Here is a 13,773-nt window from a genome sequence, read left to right on the forward strand (position 1 = left end):
GGCAGCCATTTTTTCAGCAATGTCGTGCCAACTGCGGTTCTTGGCCACTAATCCCCCCCCCCCCCTTTTGTTCTGCCGAAGAGTGTGTCCCGCTGCTGCCATACTTCACCCACCAGGATGGTCATCTCCTCTAGGTTGAATGCAGGTGATCACTTGGCCTGCTTGTGCCCTGCTTCTGCTATTCTGTCTTAATGTGTGCACCAATACCCACAGGTCATTTTATATCTGCCTATGTCATTGCTACTTGGATACACCTGTTACCTGTAATTATACACACGCGCAGCAGGGAATTAGTGCTTCGGGTAGCAGCTGTGTGTTTTCACACATCTGCACATATATGTCACATTAACTCTTTTACAACTGTCAACATGCTGTTGTGTGTTTTCATAGTTTATACCTGGCGTTTTGTCTGATTCTCAGTGTAGATTTATATAGTCCACAAATCTGTCAGTTTTGTCCTTCCGTGAACTGGTCACGTTAAGATGATCATTAGCAGAGACACAGCGTTGATGAATACAAGTAGGATACAATGTGGTCAGGATACAATGCAGGTCCTTAAGTTCATTTGTCCTTTCATCCATCTTTCATATTTTTGAATAAATATAATACATTTCCTCATGATTCACTTACCAAGACTGCTTCGTTGCTTAGTTGTAGTCTTGTTTTCGTCATGAAAATAGGTCAATAACAAATATTTATCATCTTAGTTTTTCATTAGAATTATTAGAACACACATACACACGAGCAGAAGGGAATTAGTGCGTTAGGTAGCAGCGCTGTGTGTGACTTATGTGCCAATGAAGTGGGTGATCGATGTGCCTGACATCGATTAATTTAGTTTTAGCACAGTGGTCAGCTCCTGTTAAGAGCGTCTTAAAGAGCGATCTTAAGAAGGGCATTAAGAAGGCATCTGGGAAACACTCTTATCTTAGCGACCCTTCTTACCAAAGACTTTCTTAACTGCGCTCTAAGTCCTAAGATTGCTCTTAACTGGGAAATGCGGCCATTATAATTAAAATGTTTATAATTATGAAAAACATTAAAGACTTAATTAGTCCATGTGAAAAACATTGCAAAGCTGCATGCTTTTGTGAATACATGAAGATTTTTTTTTTTTTTTTTAACATAGTTTAGAATATGGCACTCTTAAATAGGCTACTTGATTCTGACTGGTTAATCAACAAAATTCTGCAGTGTTTATTTCTTGAGGTATCACCGCTGCTCTGCTGCTCTGTTGCTCTGTTGCTAGGGACGCCATAGCATGTTCTAAGCAGGATAATCTATAGCAGGTGAGTGTTGAAAAATAAGGAAGGGATACATTATCCCTCTTAGAAGATGGCTTACTACTAAAACATTCAGTGATGTGACAAAAAATAATGATTAAAACACGTTTTATTGATTCAAAATTCGCAAAAAGAAAATGGGTCTGTACTCTGGTAACGGCAGCCTAATTATCCACCTTATTTTTCACGGAAACACGGAGGCAAAACAGAACGCAGCCAGCTTCCGTTGTTTTGTGCGACACTTCCGGTCCAGCACTCTTACCACTGTGTAAATGGGAATCGCCTTGTTGTTTGCCTTGCTGAGTTTAGTGCTATATATATATATGTATATATCACATTTTTCACGTCACTATATCACCGTTTAGACTAATCTGATGTTTGTAAAGTCTGTAAACACAATGACTGAACAAACATTAGTATTTTCTCTGTGTGTAATTAATAACATGGTTATCGTAGATTAGCTGGGCTAACCGTTAGCTGTTAGCCGTTAGCCGTGTCTGTAATAACTCACTAAACTCACAAAGTGGCCCGTGAAAAAAATATTTTCTCCAGCTGATGTGTTAGTTACAACATGATTGAGGTAATTGGAGTAGTTTCATGTCGTATCCGACAACGGGAGGCTTTTAACGGATGACGATTCTGGTTAACGTTAGCTGTCCCTGTCAGCTGCAGCCACTGATGCTTTTTAGACATCGTGATTTCCCAAAACTGAATAAATACCACACATAGCAACACAAAACTGCTTTGCTAGCTCAATCATGTTGTAACTGCTGGATGGTTGATGCATACATGCTGATTCAGGTGCTATCAGAGCCGATCCGCGCATCACTATGGCTTAATGATCAACTCAGTCAATTAAAACAACCCGTCCTGTGTTAGGAGTGTATGTCACTGACAGAAAGAAAGAAAGAAAAGGGAAAAAAAGATAGAAAAGCAGCGTACACCTCACATATTTATTTCTCACAGTTGCGCACATGTTTGGCTGGCATGCAGAAGCACCGTCTGTGTGTCTGTGTGTCGAGGGTGCGAGCCGCAGCTTCAGCTGCTCAGGTAGAGAGGCTGTGTAGCCCGGTGTGTTTTTTCGCTGATTCGGTTCTGCAGGTTCTCTGCTGGTACACTGGAGACGGGGATCAAGCAGTTTGTCTCACTCGGGATAGATTGTGCTTTTTTGGTTCATAGTTTATGATTGACGTGCGATTTATTCGCGTTTAGAGGGAATAAATTTCCGTTATAACGGAAACGTGGGCACAGTTATCTAACGTTATACAAAATACACAGACTAACTATCTAACTAACTGATTGACTAACATAAACAACTGAAAATTGAAAAAAAATTAGCTTGCACCGTTAGCTCCGGTAAGGGAAAGCACGAGGGAAAGCAGCTGACCGGAAGTCACACACAAAAAACGGAAGTTGATCACTATTTACTTCCGTGTTTGAAAATAAGGTGGATAGTTAATAATGAATTGGACGTTTCCGTTTATTGTGAAGTGAGTGTGTGTGGACTAACGTTAGCTGATAATGATGATCCTCAGTCTAAGGCCGTTGCTATGGTGTCCATAGCAACGGAGCAGCAGAGATGCCCAAAGAAATAAATGCCGCAGAATTTTGTTGACTGACCAATAAGAATCACGTATTTAAGAGTGCCATGTTCTAAATTAATTTACTCTATGACTATACTTAGCTGGTGTCTTGGCAATTTATTTTAAGAGGATCATGACTCGTAAGTAAGTCAGTGATGTTTCCCTCCTGGTCTCAATTGATTATTGGGACAGAAAAATAAATGCATGAAATAAAAACATTAAATAAAGTGAACATGTTGGATTAGTCTACATTAACTGATTTCTGGAAGACAGGCTGTAGAGGAGAAAGATCCACTAAATAGTTAAATACTGATCTGCTGTGATTGATATTAAACGTGTGTTGTGAGTAGAGGCGTGAGCTCTTGAGTGAGGAGTGAGGTGGCTCTTAAAAGAGCCGTTGTGCTTTGTGGAGCAGCAGCAGAGTTTAAGCTCTCTCTCCGCGGATGCGACGGGCCAGCTGGATGTCTTTGGGCATGATGGTGACTCTCTTGGCGTGGATGGCGCACAGGTTGGTGTCCTCAAACAGGCCCACCAGGTAAGCCTCACTGGCCTCCTGCAGAGCCATGACAGCGGAGCTCTGGAAGCGCAGGTCGGTCTTGAAGTCCTGAGCGATTTCTCGGACCAGGCGCTGGAAGGGCAGCTTGCGGATGAGCAGCTCCGTGGATTTCTGGTAGCGACGGATCTCTCTGAGAGCCACGGTACCGGGCCTGTAACGGTGAGGCTTCTTCACGCCGCCGGTGGCCGGAGCGCTCTTACGGGCAGCCTTGGTGGCCAGCTGCTTCCTCGGGGCTTTGCCTCCGGTGGATTTACGAGCGGTCTGCTTGGTTCTTGCCATGACTTCTCTTTTCTCTGTGAAGGAGAATGATGCAGTGAAACGAGGTGATGCGCTGCTCTTAAACTCTGAGAGCGGCTGTGAGATGGTGACGCTGCTTCAGACCTCCGGCTCCTGATTGGTGAGGGACTCCTACGGAGCTCAGCACCGCCTGAAGGAGCGACCCACCGCCCGAGACTCCGCTGCTTATTGGCTGGAAATCCTTTCAAAAGGTCCGCCAAAATTCAGGCTGGGCCGCCCTCTGCTGCTCTGATGAAGCCTCTTTTCTGGTTGGTCTGGCAGGAACCGTCCCGCGCTCTGTGGATATATAGAGGAGGGTTTCAGCTGCTGAGAGAACACTTCTCTTTGTCCCGACTTTAGAGAGCATCTGAAAAATGAGTGGCCGCGGAAAAACCAACTTTTTAAAAGACTTAGAGAACTCCTCTCAATAGGATATAATACCATTTTATGTGGGGATTTTAATACAGTTACATCAGAAAATGACAGGCATAGTGCTGTACCTTTTACCTTGACATCTGAAGGTAAAGTATTAAAAGAAATATGTGAGGAGTTTAAATTAATTGATGTGTATAGATCTTTGAATCCTTCTGGGTTTGACTTCACTAGATTTGATGCAAAAACCAAAACACGTATTGATAGAATTTACGTATCATCTAATTTTAAAGTAAATAATTATTCAACTGTTCTGAACAATTTTTCTGATCATCTTCTAGTCAAAGCATCAGTGTCTTCCGAAACCTCTGTTAAAAGAGGCTTCTGGAAATTGAATACACAGTGTTTAAAATATAACGATATAGTAATTGATTTAAAATCTGAAATTAATAAAATATCCCAATTAAGCATTATAACCAAATCAAACATTAAACTGTGGGAAATATTAAAATCCAGGGTGAAAGATTTCTTCAAATTCAAAAGTAAAGAATTAAATAAACTTAAAAATATGAGATATGATTCACTAGTTAAACAATATATAAACTTAAAGCAAATGAAACAAAGATCATCTGTTGAAGAAGAAATCATGTCCAATTTAAAATTAGAAATAGATAGCATGAATAATGAACTGTTGTTTAATATTTATAAACAAACAGAAATAAACAACAGAGGTAATGTATTATATGCACTGAAATCAGGACAAAAGCAAATTCACGATAAATTTATTAAATCTATAAAAAATCAGTCTGGTGATGTTTTTCTCGAAGAAAAACAGAAAAGGGAGGTGATCAGAAATTTATGTGAAGAATCGTATAAAAAGATTGATATTGATTCTGGATGTGTTAGTTTACTACTCGATTCTGTTCCCAGAAATTCCGTACTTAACGATAGTGTTCTGTTAGGAGAAGTTAAAAAAGAAGAAGTGATTCAAGCTATCCAACAGTTGAATGTAGATAAAAGTCCTGGTCCCGATGGTCTTCCTACTGAGTTTTATCAATTATATATAGATGATATGTTAAATGTCCTCACACATATGTTTAATGAAGGTCTGCACTCTGGTATCTTCGGAGACTCTTTTTATGAAGGCGTGTTGCATTTATTATATAAAAAAGGAGACAAGACAGATATAAATAATTACAGGCACCTGACTATAATGAATACAGATTATAAAATATTAGCTAAAATAATAATGAATAGATTAAATGATACTCTAGATAATATTATAGAAAAAGAACAGACATGTGCAATTAAAGGACGTCTGATGTGGGACAACTTGTGCACTTTGAGAGAGACACTACAAAAACAAGACTTTTTCATAATCGGGCTGGAACAAAAGAAAGCCTTTGATTATGTCTCTAGAGACTACCTGTGGTCTGTGTTGGAAGCATATGGCTTCCCTAATGAGTTTATTCATATGATACAATGTCTGTATAGAAAGTCATGTGTCCGTATAAATGTTAACGGTGTACTAACTGACTCTTTTAATGTAGAAAAAGGTGTAAAACAGGGCTGTCCACTGAGTGCTGCCTTATATATCTTGGCGATCAGCCCTTTAATCAAAATAATAAATGCTGACCCTTTGATATCTGGTAAACTTATAAACAACAGTTGCAATGTTAAAGCAATGGCATATGCCGATGATGTTACCGTCATCATAAAGAATCAGTTAGAGATGGACATTTTAATTAATCATTTGTTTCTTTATGAACTGGCGTCTGGTGCTAAATTAAATCATGAAAAGACTGAAGGAGTTTGGATAGGAACAGAGAGTAAAAAACCTCACTTAAATATTCAAATAAAAGAAGAAATTAAAATTCTTGGTTTGACCCTCTGTAATAATGATTGTGGTCAACGAAATTGGAATGAAAAACTGAATATTGTTAAAGAAGAAATCAATAAATGGAGAAATAAAGATACTAATTATAAATCTAGAATAAATATAATGAAAACATACATTCTATCCAAACTCCTCTTTCTTGCCAATATATTTCCGCCAACTCCCAGCATATTAAAACAACTAAATAAACAATGTGTGAACCTGGTCTGGGGAACCACCAGAGAAGTCACTAAACGTGACCTATTGTTTAAAAGCAGAGAGTATGGAGGCCTTGGCGCCGTTGATTTGAGCGTTAGATTGATGATTGCCTTTGTTAAAAATGTGTCAGCGGCCATCTCTAGAAAAGCACCCTGGGTCGGTCTTGTTAAAAATTGGGGAAAAAAACGGGGCAGTGCAAGACAACACCCTTATTATAAAGTACTATATTCAGACTTTTTACATGAACATAGATGTGTACAAATAAACTGGGTAAGGGATACAAATAAACTAATTTTTAATAAAATAAATGATTTTAAATATGGTGGTGTAATTAAATATAAAAATATCTTGGAGAGAGATTATATGAAAGTAATCAAAATAATAAATGACAAAAGATACTCAGAGAGCATCAGGGACGTCCGCTGGCTCATTTCAGTCTCCAAGCTCCCTGTACGTGCTTTTGTTTCATGGAGTTGTTATGTCACAACCACGAAATGTCCAATGATTTATTGTAATGAACAAGAGACACAACAACATCTGTTAATTGACTGTTATAGATCTCAGCAGGTGTGGAACATTTTACAAGGACTTGGTCTATCCTGTGACATCAATTACAACTCAGTAACTTATGGACTTATAACAGAAAACATCCCACAGAAACACAAAGAACTGTATCAACTGGTCATTATCATCACTACATACAAACTTTGGAAGACCAGATGTGCCATGTCCCTCCAACAGACTGTAATAGATGGAGACATGGTAATAAAACACATCCAGGCTGACCTCCGGAGGAGAAGGTCGTTAGATAAGAATCAAACTCTTCCGTGGAACATTTTGCAACTTTAATGCACTTTTTTACATGCACCTTGTTGCCTGTTTGCACTTTATTAATGTAAATTGTATTTAATTGTGAGTCAGGGGTGTTTGTCATGTCTGATTCTCTGTGTTTCGGTACATGATTTGATTGTTGCAGTGTAATTTATGTATGGAACTCAATAAAGTATTTTTTTTTAAAAAAAAAGAAAAACCGGTGGCAAAGCCAGAAAAAAAAAAAAAAAAGAAAAAAGAAAAACCGGTGGCAAAGCCAGAGCCAAGGCAAAGACCCGCTCCTCCCGTGCTGGGCTCCAGTTCCCAGTCGGCCGTGTCCACAGGCTGCTGCGCAAAGGAAACTATGCGGAGCGTGTCGGTGCCGGCGCCCCCGTCTACCTGGCGGCTGTGCTGGAGTACCTGACCGCTGAGATCCTGGAGTTGGCTGGAAACGCTGCCCGCGACAACAAGAAGACCCGTATCATCCCTCGTCACCTGCAGCTGGCTGTCCGCAACGACGAGGAGCTCAACAAGCTGCTGGGCGGAGTGACCATCGCTCAGGGCGGCGTGCTGCCCAACATCCAGGCTGTTCTGCTGCCCAAGAAGACCGAGAAGGCCGCCAAGTCCAAGTAAACCTGGACACTCTCTGGCTGCTGGAAACTGGCCCCCCAAAACGGCTCTTTTAAGAGCCACACAATCACCTCATAAAGAGCTCTGATTCTCATGTCACTCTGATGCACTTCGGGAAGGGGAGAGGGGAAATAAAAGACTACAATATAACTGCTTATGAAACACCACAGTTGATCACTTAAATCTTGGAAAATCTGCAACATACCGTTAATTTTTAAGACTATTAGTAAGATTAGACTATTGACACTTAAACATCAAAAGAAAACTTAAGTAATGCAAAATTGTTACACTTTTGATGCTTTAAATAGGCTTTAATATGATTTTTATATTTTTGTAGTTTGCTTTATTTTTCCAGTCTGATCCCCTCAGTAAATAAATGTGCTCACAGCAGGTTACTTGTACAGCGCAGGCTCAGGGGAAAAAAACAAAAACACCAAAACACATACAATCACGTGTGAGCAACAGCACAGTAACATTTGCATCGAGTGGTTTCTTTTGAAGCAGAATGAAGGGACTCTTAAGGCTTGTGTGTTGTGGTAATGCAGTATAATGTGTTTTTTTTTAATATCTGTAAATCAGTGATGGGATTTATCATTCACTTGTGAGAGCCAGTTCTTTGGCTCTCATTCACTTTGAAGAGCCGGTTCAAAGATGCGGTTCGTTCGTTCGTTGTTTCTTTTTTGTTTTTTGCTGTGTGTGTGTGGGGGGTTGTTAGTGGGTTCAACGACGAATCGCATTGCTGATTTATCACATCACGTGCTCTTGATATTGTAACGTGGACCCAGAATAGACTCTGCAGATATAAAGTTTGGTGTAGCCATAGCAACGCCCTTCATAAACAACACGCCTTTCAATACTCATTTAGCTAATTGTGCAGTCTGTTGTCAATACCTTAAACCATTTCACATGGTAAAACACAATTTGCAGATCTCACTTAGACTTTTCAGCAGAACTCTAAACACATTCTCATTCTCAAAACACATTCTGCACTCTAATGCACATGTCATCCATACTGGTAAACACAAGTGGCAACAATCAAATACAAATAGAGAACACATGTCATTGATTAAACACAATCACTGAAAAGTGATTTCACTTGTTTCAAATCATGTGACAAAACCAATAAAAGCCAGTTCAGAGAGCAAACAGGTTGTTGAAGGTGGGAAGGAGAAAGTCAGGAGGGAAAATATTGCTTGTGATGTCGACAAAGTGCTCTGGCCTGACCCAGCCCAAAGACAAGAAGAAGCACATTGATCACATGTTTACTCCTTTGATTTTTGTATTGTATACTGTAGTACAGTGCATTGTAGGCTGTATACTGTACAATAAACAAATTGTCTGGCCCTGAACATTGTGCTTTCCATTTGTTTACAGTACTGACTGCTCAATAGATTTTGACTGGTTGCAGGTTCATATCAACAAAGAACAATAATTACAGTATCACAGAAACAAAGGACAAGTTTGTGAGATGCGGGGTACAGTACTGTAAAAATAGGGGTACAAGGAGGAGGAAGAACAAAAAAACTGCAAAGAGCAAAGCAGAGTATAATTTCTGATCAATTTTGAGCTACTATGATACAACATGTTTTCATTCATCAAAAGACAACGACAGAAAAATATAAAATTTGTTTTGAGATTGAAAATGTACTTCTCCCTGAGAACTATATGTTTTGAACAACGTGTTTTCTATTTTTTGGTGTATTGTTTACTGACTGCTTGATAGTGTATATCATTTTGATCGTTTTGTTTATGATTTGAGAGCAGTGTTTGGTTTTGAGCACAGGTAAATCTGTTTTGAGGCGAAAGTTTCATTTTGCACGAGGAGTCAGAGGTTTTGTAAATAGTGCTTGAAGCTGAGGTTTTGTGTTTAATGTTTTCAGAAAATGGAGCAAGGTTTCAGAAATTGTGTTTTAGCAATTGAGAAAAACTGTAATAACCTGTTACTCATAATTTGATGACTGAGATACAAATTCTAATTCAATTTGTAGTGACTGAAACTGACAACATTTAAATGTCATTAAGAAATTCAGTTTATTTTAGGATCTAAAGCTAAAAATTGGCCTTAAAATTATCATGACAAAATCAGCCCGCAGTTTAGGTCGATATAGTCTGTTTTTTTGTTTGTTTTGCTTTTATTAAAGGGGGGATTTGTGTTTGTATTATAATTATATAATTAAGTTCTGATCGTGTTCATAGTAATGAGTGAAACTATTATTAGTATTATTAATTCTATTAAAAAACGCTAATCAATCGACTGGATATAGCCACCATAAAACTGACATCATCATCATTATTATTATTCTATTATTATTATTATTATTATTATTATTATTATTATTATTATTATTATTATTGTGGCATACAGAGCAGTCAGTGGGTTGATATACCTACATAAATATTATTCATATGTTTCATTTGCATTTCATGTTGTACAGCTCATGTTCAGAGTGTGGTGTTATTGTCTGGGTGTTTTCTGATAAGGTAAGAGGCTGGTTTATTGGTTGAAAAATGTAGTGTTATCTATTAGTATGCATTGTGTAACTCTGACCAGCAGAGGGCGCGTTCGCTACACTGTGTGTGCAGGGACAAGGGAAGGATCGCGGGAATACGTTCAGGAAACGAGAACACACACTTGAGTGTAAAGTACTGTGAGTGTGGCGAACTGTGATGATTAATATACTGTATTTTTGCTCTTGGCAGGTAAGCAGGGAGAGTTAGAATTGGATAAGTAATGAATGAATATGTTATGTGGTAGTTTACAATCTCGGTTGGACTCAATGTGGTTCCAAAGAAAAAGAATGTTTAAGAACTCTATTTGTTCAGCGAACGTAACGTACTGAAAATGGCGGCTAGCTAGTGGTTAGCACTGGGTGCCTGGTTACCTCGTTGCCTTGAGTGAGCGTGAGGCTGGAGAGTAGAACTATGAGCCGGTCTTAAGAGTTCATGCTGTTTGCGTACAGTTCATAGGTGAATAAATTAATAACTTATGTGATGTTAAAATAGATACATGATTGATTTGGTTAATGTGACAGTGTTAAGTAGACATGATTGGCTGACTGTGTATTTACAAGACAAGTTGATATTGAAGGTACATGATGAAACTGGTCTGGAATAGAGATGTAACATACATGATTTATTGTTTTGATGTTGGTGTAGATGTTCATAATTTTCCTGTGTTAGAATATTGAATATGTTCAGGAAGCGAGAACACACACTTGAGTGTAAAGTACTGTGAGTGTGGCGAACTGTGATGATTAATATACTGTATTTTTGCTCTTGGCAGAACAAAATAAAAGACTTCAAATTAAATGTGTAGGGGAGGGCAGCTTCACTCTGCATCACGCTCCATTATTATTATTCCTGTTTTCTTATTTATCTGTTTTATTCATTTTGAGGAAAAATGAATTACTTTTCCCTTAAAGTATACTTACTTAACATTGTAACGCATAATAATAAATCCATGTGTGTTCTCTTCATTTCATTTTCTCAAATTCATGTTATGGATAAAAATAAAGCTGGATCTAAAACAAAAAGAAGACGACAGAAAGAAAAAAAAACCAACATAAATAACAGAATACTCTTTAAAGCCACAGTGTGTAGGAATTTCTTCCATACAACGCTGAAATCATATATTGCCGGGGATGCATCGGAGCAGACTTGTGTGGACTTCAGACAGCCAGGTATCCCAGCATGCATTTTGCAACAATAATGGGAAATGGCAAGTGAGAGAAACGCGCACAATTGTAAGCTGTAATTAACGATATGTTACTGATGTTTTGTCATGGAACGTAGGCTAGTGTTTTCATGCATAGTTTAAACTTCAGACCCGTGGTCGATGTATTAATATAGAGCCCAGTTGAATGTGAGGTCCCGCTAGATGACAGCGGTGTCAGCACTCATAGATAATAAACATATGTGTATGAGCGCTCAGGCTGCCCCACCGAGAGCAGCCTCTCTCAGGTAGTCCTTTTGAACTCGTCGCTGATATCTCTGTAGTGGTTAAATATGAAATGTAATTTGTTTGGGGAATGTCTAATGGGCAATATTCAGTCTCAGTATATAAGATATATTATTATATTATTAAATGTTGTAACATTGTTAATGTAATTGTAATTTATTTATTGTATTTAAAGATTAATTGTATTTATTGTAGTATTTATTCAACAGCATTTTAAATATTGATTATCTGATGTGAATTGTATACCTGATGTCTGAAGTGTGGCTGAATCAACTTTTCCTCTGAACATCTGACCTGTTTGATCCCATTTATATTGGTGAGGACAGACTAAATGAGAAACTGCTGTCAGTATAATCCAGTACAGTTCAACAGCACCACAATCTACAACTCAACACTTCAATAAAATGCTAGTCCAGACGTAATATTAAACTGCTTTTTTTCCTAGGTGTACCAAGTAAACTGTCAAGTCTCCATAAAAATGTAGACAGAAAGCATAATGATGAGACAAATGCAGCAATGGACAGTAACTAAGTATATTTACTCAAGTAGCTACTGTACTTAAGTACAAATTTGATGTACTTGTACTTGGGTATTTCCATTTTGTGCTACTTTATACTTAGAGGGAAACACTGTACATTCTACTCAAGCCACATTTATTTGATAGCTATAGTTACTTTTCAGATAGTTTGTTTTATATGTTGTTGTTTCATATTTACAAGTTGATGTGCGTTCTTATGGATTAGACTAGTACACTAGTGAAAGGTGTTAAAATTAGTTCTACCATGACAACATTTAGATGCTGCTTACATGTAGTCTACGTGTAAATTGATCAAGTAATAGTCAATACATATTCATGTATATGATGATTACAACATTTGAAATTGGGTCACTCTGCATAATGACCTACTTTTAACTTTTCATTCGTCTCATCACGTCTCATTCTTATCCTCCGCCTCATTCTCCACTGCCGTTCTCAGATCTGCCTCCTCAGCTGGGCAGCCTCCTCCTCAGCCTGCAGGTACATCAATCCTGCTGCAATAACTGCACCAAGACGTCTTCTCCGTTCCATGTCAATTATTGATTTTTTATTTCCATCTCACCAATGCTCACGATCACAATAACCACCAACTCTCCACAAACTTTTTCCCCCGCACCTGGCTTTTGATTATAATCAAAAGCCAGGTGCGGAATTGGATATAGATTAATATGATCAGAAACCAGCTGTGGGGGAAAGGTTTTAAAATACATTTTATGAAAATATTTTGGCTATTTATATGTCTTTGTGGGTCAGTTATATATGTTGAAATGTTAAAAACATATACATATTAATTTCTTACAAAGACAATGAAAAGACGCTGGGCTGGGCTGTGTTTATATTGTTTTATTCTAAATGCATGTATACAGGACAGTACAACAGCCAAGGCAAGCGGAGGTGGTGACATCATCAAGTTCGCTGCTGTTCCAAAAGCAGAAATGACTGTACTTGGGAAGTCCAGACTCTCGTGTGGACTTGCCAAGTCCACAAGTCTGAACTGCTGAACTTGAGTACTGAGGAACGGCTCATGTCATCCGATACTTCATGAAGTATTCATTCAGGCTCCTACACAGTCACAGGCATCGCCGATGATAAACCCCTTCCTCACCATGCTATGTAGGACTGGTGGGCGGGTGTAAACTGAAACAAACCAATCACGTCTTGTCTTTTGAAAACTGACAAGTGGCTCAACCTCACCCCTCTCCTCGCATCACTGCGCCGCTGACAGCTGTTAGCTGCTGCCATGCATATGCAGCATCACGGGAGACACAATCCTTGTTGCCAAGAAAGCACAAAAGGGAATCAAAAAGGCAACGTGACCGGCAAATTCAAAAAATGAGGCTCAACATCGGGATAGCCTTTACCAGGTGGAAAGAGCTGCTGATGGAGAGAGGTGATGCAATCACAGGCCAGCGCCTGGCTCAACCTCACACACCTCATCCCTCTCCTCGCATCACTGTGCTGCTGCACCATTAGCTGTTAGCCGTTAGCTGCTAACAGCGGTGCAGTGATTCCGTCACCCGTGATGCTGCATATGATCCTGCATTATGCTCAAACAGTGGGACTTCGTTTCAAATTTGCCGGGGTAGTAGCGAAGCCATGGGTGCAGATCCCAGGGGGGATGGGGGGGACATGTCCCCCCCAAATTCTGAAAAACACAAATTGCCCCCCCCCA

At 39.0% G+C, this 13,773-nt stretch overlaps 2 protein-coding genes across 2 annotated transcripts; one reads left to right on the forward strand and one right to left on the reverse strand.

Moving 5' to 3' along the window:
* Nucleotides 1-3,245: 3,245 nt before the first annotated feature.
* LOC117262541 (histone H3) lies at nt 3,246-3,970 on the reverse strand. Its single transcript, XM_033635546.2, has one exon. The coding sequence runs from the start codon at nt 3,699-3,701 to the stop codon at nt 3,291-3,293; it is 411 nt and encodes a 136-aa protein (XP_033491437.2). The 5' UTR covers nt 3,702-3,970; the 3' UTR covers nt 3,246-3,290.
* A 1,784-nt stretch (nt 3,971-5,754) lies between these two features.
* Nucleotides 5,755-7,697, forward strand: LOC144463576 (histone H2A-like). The gene is made up of 2 exons (XM_078168318.1): nt 5,755-5,795; nt 7,191-7,697. Exons 1-2 carry the CDS (start codon nt 5,755-5,757, stop codon nt 7,606-7,608), a joined length of 459 nt encoding a protein of 152 aa, XP_078024444.1. The 3' UTR covers nt 7,609-7,697.
* Nucleotides 7,698-13,773: the final 6,076 nt, after the last annotated feature.

Source organism: Epinephelus lanceolatus, chromosome 5, assembly GCF_041903045.1.
Source record: "Epinephelus lanceolatus isolate andai-2023 chromosome 5, ASM4190304v1, whole genome shotgun sequence".
Lineage (NCBI taxonomy): Eukaryota > Metazoa > Chordata > Actinopteri > Perciformes > Serranidae > Epinephelus > Epinephelus lanceolatus.

What these genes read in the sequence shown, in the direction of transcription:
- LOC117262541 (XM_033635546.2), bottom strand. Translation starts at nt 3,701, where the DNA reads ATGGCAAGAACCAAGCAGACCGCTCGTAAATCCACCGGAGGCAAAGCC.
- LOC144463576 (XM_078168318.1), top strand. Translation starts at nt 5,755, where the DNA reads ATGGCATATGCCGATGATGTTACCGTCATCATAAAGAATCA. An exon ending in ACCGTCATCATAAAGAATCA is followed by an intron (nt 5,796 to 7,190) that starts GTTAGAGATGGA and finishes TTAAAAAAAAAG; the next exon opens with AAAAACCGGTGGCAAAGCCA.